This window comes from Canis lupus, chromosome 14, assembly GCF_011100685.1.
Source record: "Canis lupus familiaris isolate Mischka breed German Shepherd chromosome 14, alternate assembly UU_Cfam_GSD_1.0, whole genome shotgun sequence".
In the NCBI taxonomy this organism is placed as follows: domain Eukaryota; kingdom Metazoa; phylum Chordata; class Mammalia; order Carnivora; family Canidae; genus Canis; species Canis lupus.
Window position 1 is genome coordinate 20,195,610 of NC_049235.1, and position 21,215 is coordinate 20,216,824.

Below are 21,215 nucleotides of genomic sequence, written 5' to 3' on the forward strand. Positions count from 1 at the left end.
CAACAAACTACTCATCATCTTATTATTAAATTGTTCCCAAAAAGAAGGGATTAGGAGCAACCAGTATTAAATGTCAGTTATCATTTGTGGTAGATATTGGCCAGTATTTGCTAAACTTGTATCTTAATGATACAAATTGGTCCTATACAGGAGATCAAATAAATATATTTGGGATTTATTTTGCAAGTACTCCGTCTTTGAAGGTTCACTAGAATATTATATTTTAGAAAATCCAATATTTTGTGGGTGCTTTATTGAGTTATTTTATGTATTATTTCCTGTAAATATTCCCCAGGCAAAAAATAATTATGGTAATGTACTGCTGCACTCTAAAGTAGGACACTGAAGTCTTCCTCATCCATTTATCTAAGTACTAAGAAGATCCAGAATTACTTTTGGAAGAAAATATTGGCTTTGTCTAAAAATAGATCATTAGCCCATCTCTGCTGGAAGTACTCTGGTCTCCTATTCAAATATCTGCCTCTTTGGTCGCCTTCATTTTTATAAGAAGGAATCCTCCTACTTTGCCAATTGGTTGCTTGTCAGAGGATGTCAGTCTGTTCTTATTTGGTAAAATAGAATATGTTCATTTCAAATTCCTACCAAAAAATACATCTTCGAATACTTATTGCCCAATTCTTATAATTCCTATTGGGAGAAAAACTATTGGAAGATTGATAGAAGTATTTCAAGTACATTTCTTCATTTGTGTTAATTAAGCCTTTTTATTTGTTTTTTTTTTTTTTTTTTTTTAAGATTTATTTACTTATTCATGAGAGAGAGAGAGAGACAGGCAGAGGAAGAAGCAGGCTCCACGCAGGGAACCCAACATGAGACTCTATCCCGGGTCTCCAGGATCAGGCCCTGGGCCAAAGGTGGCGCTAAACTGCTGAGCCACCAGGCTGCCCTGAGAGCACCTTTCAAATACAAACCAAACAATCCGCAGCCCATACCCACAAACTTTCTTTATGGGGCTCTCACACCCAGAGCCCCTATTCCCCCTACCCTAATCAACCACGGGCCAGGTACCAGACCTAGAGACAGCCTTTATACCTGAAAGCCTGCTAAGTGTATTCCAACTAGTCAATCCAAAACCTGCTTACCCTGTTTCACCTGTTTCTTCCCATAGAAAACACAATAGAGGCTCTCACCATGTTTCTCTCTCGTTCCCTCTGCTTCCTGACTGGTGCTTCCCTGTGTGGCCCCCTCCTTGCTGTTAGTAACAAACCATCTTTACTGTGGCAGTCACCTTCTGATTTATTGGTTTCATCAAACCTGAATAATACTTAACCTACATAAAAAAAAAAAAAAAGATTTATTTATTTATGAGAGAGAGAAAGGGCACATGTGCCCAAGCGTGAGGGGTCAGGGGGAAGAGAAGGAGAGAGAGAATCTTAAGCAGACTCCCCGCTGAGAGTAGAGTTCAATCCAAGGATCTTAAGATCATGACCTGAGCAGAAATCAAGATTCAGATGCTCAACCAACAGAGGCACCCCAAACCTACATTTTAGAACACTTTTGGAGCAGACCAGACATTCAAAATTAAGCCAAGTCTCAAATCTAACTCTTCAAAACTCTCAGTGACTTGCTTTTATTGAATTATCTTTTTAACTCACGCCATCCACCTATGTCTCAGGACTTTAAAAGAAATAACAGTGCAAATCATGTTATTAGATAAAAGTGAAGTTGTTGCTAATGACATAACCCACTATTGTCACAGAATTTGCCTTTTATAAATTCATACAAAAAAAGATACAGTCTCAAACATACTTTAAATCTCATATTTTACTTTGAGCAATGTATTGCTTAAAATTTACTGAATATACATATACATATATATCTTTTAGAAAATATATAGATCTTTTTATTAATGTATAGGTTTTCTTCAGTGATGAGTTGGAACTGGGTCCTGGCCTAAGAGCTATTAAATTTTCAGGAATTGTAAGTTAGTAGTTTGAAATTGGCTGTGATGGGAGTAATGACACCTTGGAAATTGGCAAATACAGCAAACAAGAGCCCTCCTAATCCCTGTGCAAAGTCAGTTGTCAAGCATTATCAGTACACCATTGATACATTAGTTTTCTCACATGTGTTTTATAAACTAGCATACACCTATGTATAGAGAAAAATACTCGAATTTCAGTCCAGTTTACCATAAATATTTTATAATTCTAATATTTAATGCAACTAAATATAAAGTTTCAGACTGATAAATAACCAAGCGAGTGATTTTTATTAGACCTATAAAATGTATTTTTAATTTGCTCTTTTAAATGAATTAACAAATGTAACTGAATTCTTTAGGTTAAAGTCAAAAAGTGAGACAAACATGTATTTGTCATTTATAGATGTTCAAGGTTAACTAGATACACAATTCCTACTATTATTTACTGGTGAGAATGATGAGAGAGAGAATTTCACAATAGGGAAGGGTAAGGCCCAATGAGGTTAGAACTCCAGGGTTCATTGAGCATTGGAGACCACTCTGGCTCAAGTTTAGTGGATTAACTTTATGGCTGAAGTACCAGAGAACTGACTGCATCTCATTCATCAGAGTAAAGATAAATCTGAGTTAGACTGGACCAGCTAAAATCATTCCATGAGACGGGGCACAGTGTCTCCATCTAACCCACTATCCTGAAGGGAAATCAAAATCCAAATGGCATCTGGATTTATGAGGAAAGAATTGTTTGACTTTTTGTTCTGCATCAGTACAGTAAGAACTCAGGCCTGCAATTTCAAATTCAAGAGTCAAGGTTAAAAGAGCTTAAGCATTTATATACTTTCAAAGTACATGGCATTTAGATTTTATAACCCAGCTAAGTAATAAAGTCCCTGAAAAATAAGGAAGCAATTTCCATACCTTCTGAAGCATTTGTGAAGTTAGAAACATGAAACCTGGCAAAGTACACTTGTGTATGAATTACCTTCTCCTGCCAATTAGCTTTGACTTTGATGATCCTCCAGGGACAATCATACATTTAAAATTGGTTTTCTTTGTATTGGTTTACCTTGCAGCAATGAAATCACACTTCTTTCTATTGTGGTCAAAAACACATAACACAAATTTATTATCCACTTTAAAAAATTACACCATGCAGTAGTATGAACTACATACACATTGTGGTATAACAGAACTCTAGAACTTTTTCATCTTGCAAAACTAAAACCCTATATCCATTGAACAATTTCTCTTTTGCCTCTCCCCCACTTCATTCCCTGACTTCTGGCAATCATTCTACTACTCTCTGTTCTAACAGTTTGACCATTTCAGATATCTCACATAAGTGAAATCATGCAGTATTTGTAATTTTGTGACTGGCTCCTTTTACTTAGCAAATGTAATCAAGATTGATCCATGTTATAGCAGATGACAAGATTTTTTTTTTAAGGCTGACTAGTATTCCGTTGTATGCACATAGCATATTTTCTCTATCTGTTCTTCTGTTGATGGACATTTAGGTCGCTTCCACATCTTTGCTGTTGTGAATAACACTGCAATGAACATGGGTGTGCACATCTTTCTTCAAGATTCTATTTTCAGTTATTTTGGGTAAATACCAGAGTGGGGTTACTGGAACATTTGGTAATTCTTACTTAAAAATTTTTTAGGGCAGCCCTGGTGGCCCAGCGGTTTAGTGCCGCCTTCAGCCCAGGGCGTGATCCTGGAGACCTGGGATTGAGTCCCATGTCAGGCTCCCTACATGGAGCCTGCTTCTCCCTCTGCCTGTGTCTCTGCCTCTCTTTCTCTCTGTGTCTCTCACGAATAAATAAAAGTAAAATCTTTAAACAATTTTTTTTTTAGGAAACTCCATACTGTTTTCCATAGTGGCTGCACCAATTCACATTTCTTTCTTTTTTTTTTTTTTTATTGGTGTTCAATTTACTAACATACAGCCAATTCACATTTCTAACAACAGTGCACAAGGGTTTCAATTTCTTCACATCCTCAATAACAATGAGAATTTTCTTGTTTTTGTTTTTGTTTTGATAATGGCCATTTTAATGGGTGTGAGGTGATATCTCATTGTGGTTTTGATTTGCATTTCCCTGATGACTAGTGATATTGAGCATCTTTTAATATGATTGTCAGCCATCTGTATATCTTTCTGGAGAAATATCTATTCAAATTGTTTACTCCTTTTGAAATTAATTTTTTTTGCCCAGTTATAGGAATGATTTATTTATTTTATTTTTATTATTTTTAGGAGTTCATTATATATTCTAGGTATTAACCTCTTACCAGATACATGGTTTGCAAGTATTTTCTCCCCTTCTGTAGGCTGCCTTTTCACTCTGTTGATTGCTTCCTTCACTCCACAGAAACTCTTAGTACAGTCACATTTGCCTATTTTTGCTTTTGTTACCTGTGCTTTCAGTGCATATCCAAGAAATCATTGCCTATTCTAATGTCATGAAGATTTCCCTGTATGTTTTCTTTTAGGAGTTTTATAGATTCAGGTCTTAGATATCTAGGTCTTTAATCCATTGTGAGTTAATTTTTGTAGATGATGTTAACATAAGGATCTGTCTTCATTTTTTTGCAGCTTTATATTCTATTTTCCCATACCATTAGTTGAAGACACTGTCCTTTCCCTCTCATGTAACCTTGGCACTTTCATTGAAGATCATTTGGTTCTATGTATAAGAATTTATTTCTGGATTCTCTATTCTGCTCCATTGGTCTCTATATCTTTTTGCCAGTATCGTACTATTTTGATTACTGTAGCTTCATAATATGTTTTAAAATCAGAAGCTATAAGATCTCCAGATTTGTTTTTCTTAAGATGAAGTCACACTTTTCACAACGAAAATGAAACAATGAAAATTGACTATGAGACAATCACACTTTTGACAATGAAAACTGGCTTTGAGATAATACTCTGTCCACCTCTTACACATTTTTATCTAGTGTAATAGGGACAACTTCCCATTGTACAATGAAACTGTGTAGTATTACCTACTATATTGTAAGCATTGATTGTTTTTATTTGTATAATATCTGTTCAATAATAAGTACTAGAACATTGTTAATGTATACTATGACAATAATGATGTGCCATTAAAAATGACAAACAAAACAAACACATAAATTATGCATCAAAATGAATGTTATCCTCTTCCAACCATATGCCTTTTCAAATAATGCTAAAAACTATCTTTTTGAGCTCTTCTTTTGTTATGAACTAGCCTCTGATCTAGTCAATGAACTACTTAATAAAGCTGGGTATGTTACTTTCATTTCTCATATCATATTTAACTACGAATGACTTTAGATTGTTTATAAATGTCAAATTCTATTTCAAAGAATGAAGACATTCATTGTTGAGTAGACTTAGGAAATTGCTTTGAGGTAAGAATTGTTTGGATACAAATACATTTTGGACATACTGGCTTAAAAACCATTCACATTGCCTTATATATCCTTATTTATGGATATACAAAGTTTTGACTCATCATGAGATATCTTAGAAAATAAATAAAATGACAAAATCAAGTGTTTACAGAGGTATCTGCCCTTGAGTATCCATATATTCCCTTCTAATGTTTTAGATATGTCAAATCAGGTAAAGAGTTACTTCTATATACATGTATTTATCTTTACTGCATTCCAAATAATTTTTTAAAAGATTTTATTTATTTATTTATTCATGAGAGACACACAGACAGAGGCAGAAATACAGACAGAGGGAGAAGCAAGCTCCTCGCAGGGAGCCCCACGTGGGACTCCATCCCTTGATCCGGATCACACCCTGAGCTGAAGGCAGAAGCTCAACTGCTGAGCCACCTAGGCTCCCCCCCAAAAGAATTTTAAGCATGGCATAGGTAACTTCAGCCCAAGTCACAGAATCTGTAAATCCCAATACATAGTAAAATTACTGATCTGATGTTTTAATACTTTAATGAAACACATTTTTCATTTCCAGTTCTGTATACTTATGGTGTACAGGTTCTCACATAACTGTAAAAATCTCAATTATTCCACTTAGTATTAGCTTACCAGTTCTTAGACTATAATGAGAATCAGCCCTGATCTATACGTCTGGTACCTTAAGAGAACCATCCAGTGGTAAACAACAGTGTTAGCCAATAAAATTAATTTGATTTGAAATATGGGAGTCATCCTAGATCTAGGCAATTAATTGTGGGGCTGTGGATTTATTATAGATTATCTCAAAGATTATTTTATTACAGCTTTATTGAGATATAATATACATATCATAACTTTCACCCATTTAAAGTGTACCTATCAATGTGTTTTTAGTATATACATAAGGTTGTGAGATCACGACCACAAAGTTTAGAATATTTTTTATCCTTTAAAAGAAATTCCAGACCTGTTAGCTGTCACTCACCAACATCAACCGCACCAGTCCCAGCCGTAAGCAACAGCTAACCTAATTTCTGTCTCTATAGATTTGCCTATTCTGACATTTTGTGTAAATGGAATCATGCAAAATGTAACCTTCTGTGATTGACTTCTATCTTTGTGATTGAAGTCAATCATTAAACAAAAACATTAAACAAAAGCTTAATGTTTTTAAGCTTTATTCATGTTGTAGCATATGTATCAATACTTCATTTCTTTTCGTTGCCAAATAAAGTCCATCGTATAGATCTACAATATTTTATTTATTTATTCATCATTTGATGGACATTTGTGTTGCTTTCCCTTTTTGGCTATAAGTTAATAATGATGTAATGAGCATTCCTGTGTATGGCCCAAAGATGGCTGATGTAAGTGTTTGAAAATAAAGAAGGGAAACTTATGGATGTCTGACGTTGTAAAAAGAATTTTATGCTTCAACAGAAAACTATACTTTGTTTAGATCACATTCCTTCAGTTATCTGATTCTAGTTTTTCATTGTCTTTGAGCTATTTTACAACTCTTTAAAGCATGGGTAGCTGATAGCACTGCAAAATAATTCCTATCTACAGACCTATGAATTCTGTTAGGTAGAGGTAGGTTCACTTGCCTTCTCTCCCTCAGTGAGGAACAGGCCATTTTTGCTTTCATGTATGCATTAATTTCAATATTCTGATTTTTAAATCTGTGTTTCTTTAAGAAAATAATTTCTTTTGAATTGGTTGTAATATCTTGCCAGTTTACTCTTTAAAAATCATTAAACGTATTTTTATTTTGAAATCTGTATGGGAGTCATGACTTCACTTACCTTTTTTTGAAAATGATCTTTCAACAACATGCTCAGTATTTGTCTGCCTTCAAAACGTCTGCATTTTCTGATGGAACTAGAGTTTCAGTGGTTCTGAGAAGTATCCACCAGTTGGTCAAAACATTTCTGAAATCTTAACAAAGGTAGCTAATATATCACTGTACTCTAAATTTATTTATTTTTTTAAGATTTATTTATTCATGTGAGAGAGAGAGAGAGAGAGAGAGAGAGGCAGAAACACAGGCAGAGGGAGAAGCAGGCTCCATGCCAGGAGCCCGACGCGGACTCGATCCCTGGACTCCAGGATCACACTGTGGGCCAAAGGCAGGCGCTAAACCGCTGAGCCACCCAGGGATCCCCGTACTCTCAAATTTAAATACATTTTAAGAGATTAAATTTTTCCTGGGTAGTTTTGAAGTTAGAGGAAAGTTTGAGCAGAAGGACTCAAGGAGATTTCTCAATTCTTAGAAATATGAGTATCACATTTAAAAGTTTTTCTAGGGATCCCTAGACCCCAGGATTGAATCCCACGTCGGGCTTCCAGTGCATGGAGCCTGCTTCTCCCTCTGCCTGTGTCTCTGCCTCTCTCTCTCTCTCTCTCTGTGACTATCATAAATAAATTTTAAAAAAAATTTAAAAGTTTTTCTAGCCTGTAGAGAACAAATCCGGACAGTAACTACAAAGCAACTGTTGTCATTATTATCTTACCAAAAAGTCAAGATTAGACCTCACAACCAAAAACATAGCAGGGAAGATGGAGTAGCATGATTTCTGATACCTCTCACTCATGGTCCTAGAAACTTCGCCACATAGATGACAACCCTCTACCCAGCAAGTAACCAGATAGTGATACGGGAATGAGAACTGTAGGTATATACTAGACATTAGCAGTGTATTAGATTCTAATATCAGTTACATCATCTAGTTAGTGTTTCCTAAAATTCCATCTTCACTCCAGCTGCACAACAGTATCACCTTTGGAACATTTTGGAATTTGCTAGATTCTACTTAGAGATTCCTTTTAGGAGGGCTGGCATATGACCCAGGTATTTAAACCTGATCAAACTCTCTAGGTGATTCTGATTTTCACACAAGGTTTGGAGCCAGTGGATATGATACTACTAACAAAGATAAATATTTTCTAAATTTTGTGACGTAATTTATGTATTTTCTTATATTGCTTTCCAAGCATTCTTAACCAAGCCAAGGATAGCTAATGTTCATCGTTCATGCCTCCAACTATGCCAGGGAATGAAATCCAGATAACCAATTTTTTTTTATGAGCAAGGAATATAACAGAGGCTTATTATTTAATAAAGAATCTATAAGCCACATACCTGGTTTCTTTTGAAATTAACTAATATTCCAGGTATTTACTTTTTTTCTTAAATTTCTAAATGCTATCAAGAACTATTCAAAATCAAATGTGTTTTTGATTTCTGCACAGTGAGCCTAAACAATAGTAATTCCTAAGAAACATTTTGTGTCAGCTCTGAATTGTTTCTTATACATTTTAAGTTTTACATGGCAAACATATGGTTGGAATCTTGCAGAAAAGTCTTATCCTCCATAGTTGGAGAAAATTTTACTTAGAGCAAAATAAAAGTCCTTATAGTATGCGTTGACCTTGTTATTCAAAAATTTCATAGAAGCGATCAGAAAGGTTTAGTGAGGTGATGATTATGTACAAATATTTTGGAAACTGTGTCTGTATGTAAATATGTAAGTTTCTGGGTCAGCACTCATCCGAGAGTATCTCAGTGTCAGTTTTAAGCTTAGTGTTAGATTTTTGAAGGTGCATTTGCTTTCAGAAAATAAAGCTACATCACATAATAAATGACTATTTATTTATGCATCTAAATGCCTCATTTGGCCTTGGTCCAACTCTTTTCTGAACGAGCATGTGGTAGTCTATCATTTGGTTGTATATAGCTGGCTTTGCATAATCTCTGAGGCTCTTAAGATGAGCTCAACTTATGAATTTGCAAAATATGTATACTTTGCTAAATTATAGCACAGGGTACTTAAATACATGTAATTTATTATATGAAAATTATTCAGGTTTCACAAAATCATGTCAGAATAGCTTGTTAAATTCGAGAGCAAAGCAAAAATTCTTTGAAAATCCACAAAATTCGGGATCCCTGGGTGGCGCAGCAGTTTGGCGCCTGCCTTTGGCCCAGGGCGCGTTCCTGGGGACACAGGATTGAATCCCACGTCAGGCTCCCAGTGCATGGAGCCTGCTTCTCCCTCTGCCTGTGTCTCTGCCTCTCTCTCTCTCTGTGTGTGACTATCATATATAAATAAAAATTAAAAAAATAAAATAAATAAAAAATCCACAAAATTCAGTTTCTTTCCCTTTCAAGCTACAACAGGCCAAATTTACATTCCTGACAAAGATGGTGTCTTGTTTTTGCTTTGTTGTAACTGTAATGTTTAACTCCCTTCTAAAATTTTAATTAATACCAGCTCAATTTCATCTCCCACTAACGTGTTTGTTTCTATTCTCAGTATCATAAAATACGAATTTTATTTTCTTTGAGGATCTAGCTAGGTATAAGGCAGTTTTCAACTGTTTGCTGTACTGTTTCTGTATGTACAAAATAAATAAGATATTTATTTATTCTTGTTTTTCAGTTTTTGCCATAATTGAATATGGGAAATAAATAGCATGTTGTCTTTTTTTTTGCATGGACATATACCACGTTGGTGTCCATGGCTTTCTTTAAAAGGGAATAAACACTTGGCTTGTAAGGTAGAGAATGATTAATGTAGTATTTTTCCTCAATTAAACACAGATCAAGAGCAGGATTAGGATACAAGATTTTCTAGACTAACTGGTTTAACTTATACAAATATATTTTTATAAAACTACAATCTCACGATTTCAGTTTGAAAGTTTTTTTTCTTCTAAGAATATCAAGAAAGCCCAGAAAGTATGTGATCTATCTACACATTTAGTATCTAATCAAAGACACTAGTTCAGTTTTCAATTAGCAATAATCGTGCCTCAGATAAACCTCATTGGCTTCGATACTGCTACTTGTGCAAAGCTCTAAGATACTAGTTCAGTGAGGGAGTCTGTCGTGGCTTAATCAAGAAGCTAACGCTAAGGCCCCCAACACTTCCAAATACAGTTACAATACTGGATATCGTCCTCGGACATGAACAGGAGCGTTGGTTGCTCTAGATCTACCCACTGATTAGGATACATACTTATTCATTACTCATCCAATTCAAAAATTTAATGATGTAGAAACATGTAAGGCATAAGGATATATTTTCAAACTCCGTGTTAAAATAATGGTAGTTGATAAAAGTCTATGCCTGACATCAGGATTATAGCTAAGAACCTATGGAAAATGTACTAATAACTCAGAGCAATTTATTTTATTTTTGTTTTTTAAAATTTATTTGAAAAAAATTTGAGAGAATCAGAGAAAGCATGAGTGGAGGAGCAGAGGGATAAGGAGAGGAGACTGTGGTGAGGGCAGAGCAGGACTTAGGGTTTCATCCCATGATGCCTGAGCTTAAACCAAGAGTTGGTGGCTCAACCCACTATGCCACCCAGGTGCCCTTTATTATTTCTAAATGCAGATAATCACGTCCCTAAGTTAAATACTAGAGTTTTGTTCGTTTGTCTTTAAGTAGGCTCCATGCCCAGCATGAAGCCCAACACAGGGCTTGAACTCACGACCCTGAGATGCAGACCTGAGCTGAGATCAAGAGTCAGATGCTTAACTGATGAGCCAACCAGACACCTCCAAATACCTAAGTTTTAAAAAAATGTAGTTTATAAAAACTTGGATTTTATACCATGTGGAACTATAATGGACCTCTTCAAAGTTTAGTTCTGTTACTTGAACTAGACTGGAAATGGAAATAAAATCAGAGAAATTTCTTGTTTAATTGTAGACAAACAGGGGTTTGTCTATTTAATAATTAATTCACCAAGGCCAGTGCCATGGGATAGAGAAGCTACTGACATACCTTTGCTATTCTTTGATTCCTCTCTCCATATTTTCACAACGAAGAGTGTTTTGGACAGCTATTTCCTCCAACAGTCGTGCGCAAAGAGGACCCATGCTATCACATTGCTTGAGAAATAGGTTTAGCATTTCTAAGATAAAATAATAGTGAATATGAATCTCAGTAAAATGTTTTCAATTTGAATCTCAATTTGACACTTTGCTAACTGTTCTTTCAGTGAAGGATTACCATAACTCTCCCATTTTGTTTCTGTCTTGAAATATAAAATTATTCTGAAGCAGAGTAGACAACATGTCAATCCCAAAGATGCCGGAGTTCAGGTGTACCGTGTGGGTGGAGAATTGGCAGGTAGAGTACCACCACCAGAATCCTTCTGCCAGAGGGGCTAATCTGCTGAAAGTAAAATGTGCTTCTGTAGAAACAGATAAATACCTCACACTTGTTTTTAAACATGTAATTTATACCATTATAAAACTGAAAACTGAGAAGAATAGTTATAGCAGCTATTGTTTCAAGCTGAGATGCAGTGACAGTAATGAAAACATCATACTAATGTCTAGTCCAATAAAACTCTTGGTTTACTGTGTTTTGTGTAGGCAACCAAATACAGTACAAATAGGGAAAAAAGAGAAGATGTATCACTTTGGCCTAAACACACTGTAAATCTACTGTGCTTTATTTGTAGAGCTAAGAAATTAATAACAACTTTAAAAAATGACTTCAGGAATCCTAAGAAGTTCTATAGTTTATTACTTCCAAATAAAAGTAAATGCTCAAACCTATCATGAGCCTACCTTTTGGCTGAAAAGCCAAGACACTGGATGTATTTTAGGATGAGAAATGGATCAAGATGATGGTATAAATTTTCAGTGGCATACCCAAGCCATGAATGTAGGTAGAAAGCAATGCTGAATCATTATCAATTTATTTGGGCAGAAATGACACCTTCTAGATTAGAAAATGTTTGTTGATTTAAACATTATTTTATAGTTAGTAACATGAAATCAGACAAATCATAGAGATCTCTGATGTATTCTGAATGTAAGCCCGGGGACTTTTTCATTATTTCACAGAAATATATTTCACCTCTACAATGGAGTGTGTGTGAAATACCAAAAGACTAAAATACTGCAAGACAGACTTAAATTTTTACCCTTAAATAGGGATGGTTATTTTAAAGGATGGACCTTTAGGATACCTGATTACCAACATTCAAATTGGAAGGAGACAGCACACTCTGATATTTGCAAATGTGAAATAAGCAGTTATAAATACACTTTTGGTAAACAAGTTGCTTCATTCCTATCAACACATTTTTCTTATTAGTATTGCTAAAGAAACATAGCAGTGAAATATCCTTTTATGCTAAAGCTATGTGTAAACTTACTTATACAAATTGCTGTTCCATTACTTTGTCTATTCCATAAAGAGATTATTTCAGAGACCTTTAGCTTTGTTCCATTCTATTCTGTCCATGAACTTCTGTTAACATACAATCAGCCAAGTGCCTTTCTGCATTAAATATGGTGTGATAGGCAGTCTTCAGGCTTAGCTTAGTTAATATTACCTAGTCTAAAAAATTGATTTAGGCTTGATTTAGGTTTAATTTTATTTTAATTTAATTTTAACAATTCTTTGACTAGTTATTCAGAATATCCATTATGAGAACTTTAAAAATATATTGAGAAAAACCCCTAAAAAACATAGAATACATTTTGTACTTTTTTTAAACAAAGATTTTATTTATTTTAGAAAGAGTATACTCGGGCACGCGTGAATAGGGAGGGGCAGAAGGAGGAAGAGGACCTAGAGAAAGAATCTGAAGCTGATTCTGCGTGGAGCGTGGACCCCAATATGGGCCTCAATTCCAGGATTGGGAGATCATGACCTGAGCCAAAATCAAGAGTCTGCTGCGCAAGCAGCTGAGCTACCCAGATGTTTCTACATTTTGCAATTTTTATCTTATGGTCCTTTTTTTTTTTTTTTTAAACTAATCATGGTTACAAAGGAACTAAGAATAGCAGTACACAATATTCTCCAGGATTCATGAAAGAAATCATATGTGAGCATCACTCCTCCCCAATGCATTGCACTTTGTATACCATGCATGTCAATACTAAATATCATCTTTTATACCCTAACATTGCTCCAGCCCCTTTCCAACTGGAATACGCAAAGTTTATGACCTTGAATCCCCAATACATTAATGCTCTTTTGAACTAAGTTTCAACCCTGATAAAGTCAATATACCTTTTTTAATTCATGGAAATGCAAACGCTGTCTAGAATAGCACTGTCCAAAATAAATATCTATGATGGAAATGTTCTGTATCTACACTGTCCTATAGGGTAGCCAGTAACCACTTGTAGCTACTGAGTCCTTCAAGTGTGGCTAGTGGGACTAAAAACTGAATTTTTAATTATATTTAATTCTAAGTAATTTAAATAGCCTCATGTATTGGGTTAGTAGATCGTTCTAACGGTGTTAGAAGAGGAAAGTAGATTATGGCCAATCAGGCAATCTTAAAATTATCAGCATTAGGTTTTAAAAAAAAAACCTCTATCATTCATTCCTTCGGTATTAATTTTTCCAGAAGGTTCACATAAAAAAAGAAAGAAAAAGAAACCCAAGCAACCAAATTCTTTAGGCTGCTTTTTTGTATGAATCATCTTTTTTGCAAAGAGGTGTAAGACTGATTTTATTGCCAACTCTGCCCCCTCCTACAGACAGAACTCAGTGATTAGGTTCTTGCATTTATTTAGGTTATTCTCCTGAAAAACATGGTTCCATACTGCAAATAAATGACAGGAACTTTTCCACTAAATTATCCCAGACAGCACAAATGTTCTTTCCAAAAGTGGAGACTGGAACCACAGCCCCCTCACATTGCCTGCTACATCTGTTTATGCTTATAGAAGTGACATCCACTTTGTAGACAGAGAATGCCAATTTTTTGGGAAAGCACCCAGAATTTGGTGAGACTTGAAGAAAAAATTTTGCTGTTCAAAATTAAAAGATACATAGAATTGAGTAGCTACAAAGGCCTTTTGAAATTAAAATAGAAGAGATTTTGCTCCCAGAGTACAGATTCTGTATACAGACTTGCTGGAATTCATATCCAACTATGATCATTTACTAGTTGATAAAGCTCTGGTTAAGTTACAAAACCTAAACCTCAAGTTTTCCCATCTGGTAAATGCAGATAATAATAGATCTGTTGGGAAAACTTGTGTAAGACTTTGAGATGGACAAATATCTCTCTGTGTCCTTTCAGTGGAAGGCTGGATGTTATCAACAGGACTCTCTCTTGTTTTTTTTTTTTTTTGGTTCTACAGTAGTCTGAACCTTTGACCAGGCCATTTTCCTATTTTATAGGCTGTAGAAACTTAGGGTAATGTAAATGTTCTTATCTACAGAAATGCAAAATTACTTTGTTTTGTTTTGTTTTTTTAGAAATACTATTACTTCCCTGTAGCACAGATAATCCAAAACATTACATTTTCATGCCTTATACAATCTTAGCCAGTTTTGCCTCTTTCCGGATTGTCCCTAAGTTCTGCTTTGCGCCTGCATCCTTGTTTGAATGGGTTCTAACATCTTGCGGTTCCGTCTCTAATTAATGAGTCGAAGGACCTATCTGCCACATTTTTCATTTCATATTTCTGTTTCATATTTCTATGGCTTTTTTTTTTTTTTTTTTTTTGGCCTTCTTGAAAAATTATCCTTTTAGTCCTTTGTACTCTGAGGAGTCTTTGGGAGGATCGGCTTAAAGACCTACATTGACCGTCCTGATGAGTGGGCTATTTTGCCGCAGGGCTGTAACACTTCCGGTACCTTTTTGGGGAGGGGGTGGGGAGGAAGGGGGACTGGGCAGTGTGAAGAGGGGGAAGGGTGCGGGTGGGGGTGGGGTGGGGTGGGGGGGGGTCTGGAAAACTCTACCCTGACGCGGAAGTGAGAAGACCTCCTCCTCCTCCTCCTTCTCACGGTGGAGGCCTAAGGTCAAGGTGGGTGTCAGGCGGGGCACGGCCTAGCTGGTGGCCTTCGGGGCCTGCAGGGCAGCCTGGGGTTCTGGATGCCCCGGGGTCATGAAGTTCGCCGCAGACTCGGGGGGGCGGGGGGGGGGGGAGGGCCCGGCGGCGAGCCGGCCCTCAGCCCCGCCTCCGCCGAGCCGACCCCCGGAGCAGGGAGGCGGCGGGGCCCGGGAAGGGCAGGCCCGGCCCCAGGCCCGGGAGGCCCCTCGCCCGCGGCCGCGGGGGGTGGGGCGGCCTCGCCTCGGGCCGGTGCTCCTCGCCCTCGGTTGGCCGCCAGAGGCTCCCTCTCTCTCCTCTCCCGGGATTTTGCTGCCGGGCTCCCTCTCTCTGCGGCCCTAGAGTTAATCCCATCAGCGAGGTGAGGCACCTGTTACCCTGGGCCTTCCTCGCCCCCGCGGCCTCTCCCCCGCCTCGCCCCGGCTCCCCCGCGGCCCCGGCGGCCCGGCGCGGCGCCCGCACGTGGGCCGACCCCCGACCCCGACCCCCGACCCCCGACCCCCCGCGCCGGGCCCCCCGCGCCAGGCCCGCCCGAGGGTGCGAGCGCGTCGCGGCCCGGGCCGCCGCCCGCAATGGCGTTGCGGAGCGCAGCGCGCCTCCCGGGGCCGCCCGCCGCGGGCTGGGCGCGCGTGGGGGCCGCGGCGCGCGTGGAAGCGGCCGCCGCAGCCGCCCTCCGCGCTGCGCCGTGAGCGGCGGGCGGAGGGGCTCGGAGCCGGCGGGCGCCGAGAGAGCCGCGGCCGCCGCGGGGCGGGGGGCGCCTCCGAGGCGGGGGTGGGGGCCGCGGCCGCCCGACCCTCCCCGCCGGCGGCGGCTCCGGCTCGGGTAAGGGGGAGGCTGTGCGCGGGGCGAGGCGGGGAGGGTGGAGACGCAGAGGGGGAGATCGGGATGTACAAAGGCTGAGTTGCAGGCTGGGGGTGGGGTGGGCTGCGTTGGGGAGCGATAGGTTGAGGATCGGAGGCACTATCAGTGGGATCTATTGTTTCCTGGCACACTGGGAGGAAAAACAAAGGGATTTATTATCATCACCCTGTAATTTTTTTTTTTCTTTTTCTTTCCTTTTTTTTTTTTGAATGTGGCCAGGGAGCTCGGCTCTCCCGGGGCCACACTGGGATCCGCCTGGCAGCCGCCGGGAGCCGCAGCCAATGTGTTAGGACTTCAGGTGCTTCTTGGCACAAAGCTAGACTGCGACCTCCTACCATAGCGCTTGGCGTCACCTGCTCTCCCGGCCCTGCCCCGGGGCCGAGGGATTGCGTCCCGAACCAGGCTTGGGAACCGGCTGCCTCTCAAGTTGGTGTTATTTATGTTTGTCTTTTGTGAGGGCAGGTTTCGAGTCCCCCCCCCCCCCTGGCGGCCCCATCTCCCCCGCCCCCGCCCCCTCGGGTTCGAATTGGCTGGGGAGGGAGAGGGGTGTATGTGAAGGGGGGGAGGGGAGGGTGTGTAAGGCTTAAAAACAAATGTCAGGGTACAAGGAGATTGTCGATGCTTTACCAAAAAAGAAAAAGAAAAAAAAAAAAAAAAAAAAAAAAGAAAGGCACCACACTCTCAAGCCTTTCTTGTTTGTCTGCATGGGCCATGCATGCGTGCTGGGCCAGAAGCCGAGTTTGGAGGCGGTTTCAGGGAAAGTGTGTGCTTCCTCAGCTGATTGTGCATGAGGGTGATCTGGCTCGGCCTAATACCAAAAGACGAAACTAAAGCAAAAACAAAATGAAAAATCTTTAGAACTACGTTGTCTGCGCCTCAGCAGATCTCGAAGGATTTGATTACGGGCATAATTGATACAAAATCCAGCTGCGGGCTAGTGGAGACCAGCAAGCATGCATTGCGTTGCATTTTGAGCTTGTCCTAAGTTAGAGGCGAGTAGGAGTAAACAAATCAGGACTCTGAAAAGAGGTTTCGTGTTATAGTTGCTCTCTGATCATCACGTTCTCCTGCATTTATTCCCGTGATGTTCTGCATCTCACTGTATAATTGATAGCATCCACACTTAGGAAACTTCCAAATATTAGATGTAACTCCAGTTAGCGTGAAACTTATTTTCATTTGAGAACTTTCTTCTGCTTGCTTTGGTCTGAAATGTCCTAACGTTGCTTTGGGGATGCTATGAATGAGAATGTTGGACCAGAGAGAGTGAAATAAGCCTCTCTGACCATATTTTGGACTTTGGAAACAGATTCCAAACTCTGAATTGGGCTTCTACAGAAAGAATAAATTCTACCTGATGTGGAGCATCCCAAGTTGAAATTCATTTTTTTCCGAACAGGATTGATGAACTGATGGTTTAAGATCATTCACAAAAGCAACAGAAACTTAGGCTAACGTAGTGTACTTATATGTAAGTTATGTTGTTGTGTTAGTGCGTGATTTCTGTAGGGATCTCCACATTGTGTTTGAAACATGTTTGCTACCAAAGACCAATCAGAGGTGTAACTTTTAAATTCTTGGCTTTTAAGTTCCCATTTCATTAAGTGATTTTTTTTTTCTTTCTGTTTGACATATGGCTTAGCCACTTTGAAAAGTGTATTATTAGTTGACTAAACTTAAATTCAAATAAGTAAATGAATTTAGAAATTCATTCTTTTCTATTACAGATGAACCTCTAGTCTTGCTTTGAAAAAGCCATTTTGTGTAACTCTTGACTGAATAATTTCCTAATACACCTGTTGGGAGGATCACTGATACAGTATGCCATTTGAGAGGTACTTTTTCTTGATCAAATACTGGTGATTAGAGAAGAGAGGTGTTTTGTTTTTTTGTTTTTTGTTTTTTGTTTTTTCTGATCATTATGAACATTGGCTTTTCACCCCTGAAGTAAAAATGTTGAAAACCGAGTCTTCAGGTGAACGAACCACTCTCAGAAGTGCCTCTCCTCACAGGAATGCATACAGAACTGAGTTCCAGGCACTGAAAAGTACCTTTGACAAACCCAAGTCAGATGGGGAGCAAAAAACAAAAGAAGGTGAGGGCTCCCAGCAGAGCAGGGGGAGGAAATATGGCTCCAATGTCAACAGAATCAAAAATCTATTTATGCAGATGGGTATGGAACCCAGTGAAAATGCCGCAGTCGTTGCCAAAACAAGGGGGAAAGGTGGACCTTCATCTCCACAGAGAAGAATGAGGCCCAAAGAATTTCTGGAAAAAACAGATGGCTCGGTTGTTAAGTTGGAGTCCTCTGTTTCAGAACGAATTAGTAGATTTGACACGTTGTACGATGGCCCTTCCTATTCTAAGTTCACAGAAACTCGGAAGATGTTTGAGAGAAGTGTGCACGAATCAGGACAAAACAACCGCTATTCCCCAAAGAAAGAGAAAGCTGGAGGTAGTGAACCTCAGGATGAGTGGGGTGGTTCGAAGTCCAACAGAGGCAGTACCGATTCCTTGGATAGCCTTAGCTCTCGGACAGAGGCTGTCTCCCCAACTGTGAGTCAACTGAGTGCAGTATTCGAGAACACCGATTCCCCCAGTGCCATCGTTTCTGAGAAGGCTGAGAACAGTGAATACTCAGTGACTGGACATTATCCTCTGAACCTACCATCTGTTACTGTTACAAATCTTGATACCTTTGGTCACCTTAAGGATTCTAATTCTTGGTCTCCTCCAAGCAAACTCAGTGATGATGCAGAGGATGCTCAGAAGAGTCATACAACTCCAGTCCCAGAAGTGGCTCTGAAAAGTACCTCTCCAGCCTCGATGCCAAGTGAAGAGACACAGCAGAGAAAGGAAGCCGAGGACTCCACATCTAACCAAGAGACTCCTGACAGAGGTGACAGAGACATTCCTGAAGAGCCTCGTGCTGAACATAAGGCAATGCCAGAGTCTGAAATCCCTTCACCACAGAATGAACCTTTAGGAGACGCTGAGGCTAATTTAGTTGGGAGTGAGGCAGCAATGCATCAGAAGAAAGAACTTGCAGGTGGTGATTTTACCTCTGCTGATGCTTCTGGATCCAGTGGTGGAAAAGAAGGACCTGAAGATTCAGATCATTTTGAGAGTTCCCATGTTTACATGCACAGTGACTACAATGTATATAGGGTAAGATCCAGGTATAATTCAGACTGGGGAGAGACAGGCACTGAACAGGATGAGCAGGAAGATAGTGATGAAAACAATTACTATCAACCTGATATGGAATACTCGGAAATTGTTGGATTGCCAGAAGAAGAAGACATCCCAGCAAATAGGAAAATTAAGTTTAGTAGTGCTCCGATTAAGGTAAGTATGTTTTCTCAGTTTGTTTTTGAAGTGGTTTTTTTTTTCTTTTCTTTTCTTTTCTTTTTTTTTTTTTTTTTAGTATTTGGGCCTAAATGTATGTAGAATAGATTTGACAACTATAAGGAATTCCCGGTTGTTGATATACACATGTCAGGTGATTTTAAAAGTTTGGGAGATGTCCACATATTTCCTGATAGGCTTTCTGTTTGCTTAAAACAGTATTGACTAACAGTAAAGTTGAAGAAGTTTGGAGATTGTGAGATACATTCCAATGGACTGGAGTATGAATAATATGAACACTGAAAACCAGGAGTGTTAGTTTGAAATGGAATTACCTCTTTAACCAGTTTTACCTACAAGTGCCCATAAGTAATAAAATTTTCTGAATCTGAACCCTCTAGGATATGAGGCATAATGTACCATGAGAGAGTTATGATGACCTTGGAATAACAGTCTTCATTTACTTGCTTAAAAAAATCTGAGTTATCTCTTACTTAAGTGTAAGTGGATTGTGAGGAATGTTGAAACTTATTATAATTCTTTTTGTGTGTGTGTGTGTGTGTGTGTGTGCTGCTACTTAGTAGTGAAAGTTTGATTCGTAGAAATATATTAGCGGACTTAAATACTTTAATTGGAAAGCTATGACTGTAAGTAGCTTTGAGTTCAGAATTTGTAATGTAGCCCTGAAATGAAATTTTGTGAAAGGAAATTAAATTGATTTGTCATTCATGTATATGTTTTTACCTCTTAAAAGCTGGGTAAATGCCAGTTGAATTCAGATGCTCTATTCTAATGACTTCACTGAGTTAACATTTGGTATAGAAGAAATAGCACAATGTACATCAGTAGCGGGTGGTGAGACATTATTAGCTGATAATGGCAGGAGGGGCAGGAGGTGATGGGTTGAGTATCACAATCTCCTGGAGTGCTTTTTCACTGTGCTTTTTCACTTTTTCACCCACCAGCCTTCGTCCTGAGATTCTGGTGTGCCCTCCTAGGGGAATCTGAAGGGTTGTGGTGATAGAATGTGTAGCTTGAAACCACTTTCTAGGGACTCCTCACTTGTCCAGTGTGTATATATGATAGATTTGTAATTGGATGTGGTTATCTTTTGAAAGAATCTGAAATCACTGTCTATTGTTATTTCCATCTTTTAAAACTTCCGTATAAGGGCTGTAAGACATAATTTACAAAGCAAAGAGAAATTTGATTTTGCTTTAATTATGAAACACTATTTTGAAATGAAGTAATAATCTATGAAATTATTTATAGGTGTTAGGGGGCAAACTTTTCATTTCATTAGCGTAAGACAAAAGTTCTGGATCAGAATGGGCCATGCCAAGTTACACTGTGTTTAAAATAACTAGAGGTGTGAGTGTGGTTTCTGAGTAAGCTAAGTTTCTTTGCTGTGCTTTCCCAATTTCCTTTGTGAAACTCTCCCCTCCGCCTCTCCTCCTACCACCCCCCCCAATTCTAGGCTCTCTCTTTAGAGGTGTCTTTCCCTCAGGCCTGTCCAGGAGCTCCTAAATTTCACCATGCATGTTCCCTTCTCAAGTACTTTCCTTTGAACATCATCTTTCTGCCCCTTAGGAAGAAAGCAATAAGATTAAATTGTTTCACACTGAGCAAGGCAGGAATAACTGAAATGAACTCTTCAAGGAGTTTGTTAAAACCAGTGACTAACTCCCAAATGGGGGATAGCAGCTTATGAAAATTTATCAAGTAGAACACTACCCACTCAACCAAATGGGGCACCAGCCTTATATTTGGGTCCTGTGCTGCACAAAACATAACGCACAGGAATAGGTTTAA

The 21,215-nt window shown here is 38.9% G+C and overlaps 1 protein-coding gene, 1 long non-coding RNA gene and 1 pseudogene across 14 annotated transcripts in view; 1 reads left to right on the plus strand and 2 right to left on the minus strand.

The window, feature by feature from the left end:
- Positions 1–2,822: 2,822 nt before the first annotated feature.
- Positions 2,823–11,736, minus strand: LOC111098669. The gene is made up of 4 exons (XR_005369173.1): positions 11,395–11,736; positions 11,167–11,296; positions 7,177–7,309; positions 2,823–3,038 (listed from the first exon to the last, which is right to left on the minus strand). It is a non-coding gene; the product is annotated as an uncharacterized LOC111098669 (long non-coding RNA).
- Positions 10,082–10,231, minus strand: LOC119867669 (annotated as a pseudogene).
- A 3,661-nt stretch (positions 11,737–15,397) lies between the features above and the next one.
- PPP1R9A (protein phosphatase 1 regulatory subunit 9A) overlaps positions 15,398–21,215 on the plus strand; it is a 311,864-nt gene continuing 306,046 nt past the window's right edge. For 3 of the 13 annotated variants that reach the window (XM_038556849.1, XM_038556853.1, XM_038556852.1), the window contains exons 1-3: positions 15,399–15,555; positions 16,275–16,481; positions 17,783–19,403. In XM_038556849.1, the coding sequence (XP_038412777.1) occupies positions 18,009–19,403 (1,395 nt within the window). In that variant the 5' untranslated portion in view covers positions 15,399–15,555; positions 16,275–16,481; positions 17,783–18,008. Of the gene's footprint in view, positions 15,556–16,274; positions 16,482–17,782; positions 19,404–21,215 lie in introns of all 13 variants that reach the window. The other 10 variants (XM_038556861.1, XM_038556857.1, XM_038556858.1 and 7 more) reach the window with 6 other exon arrangements.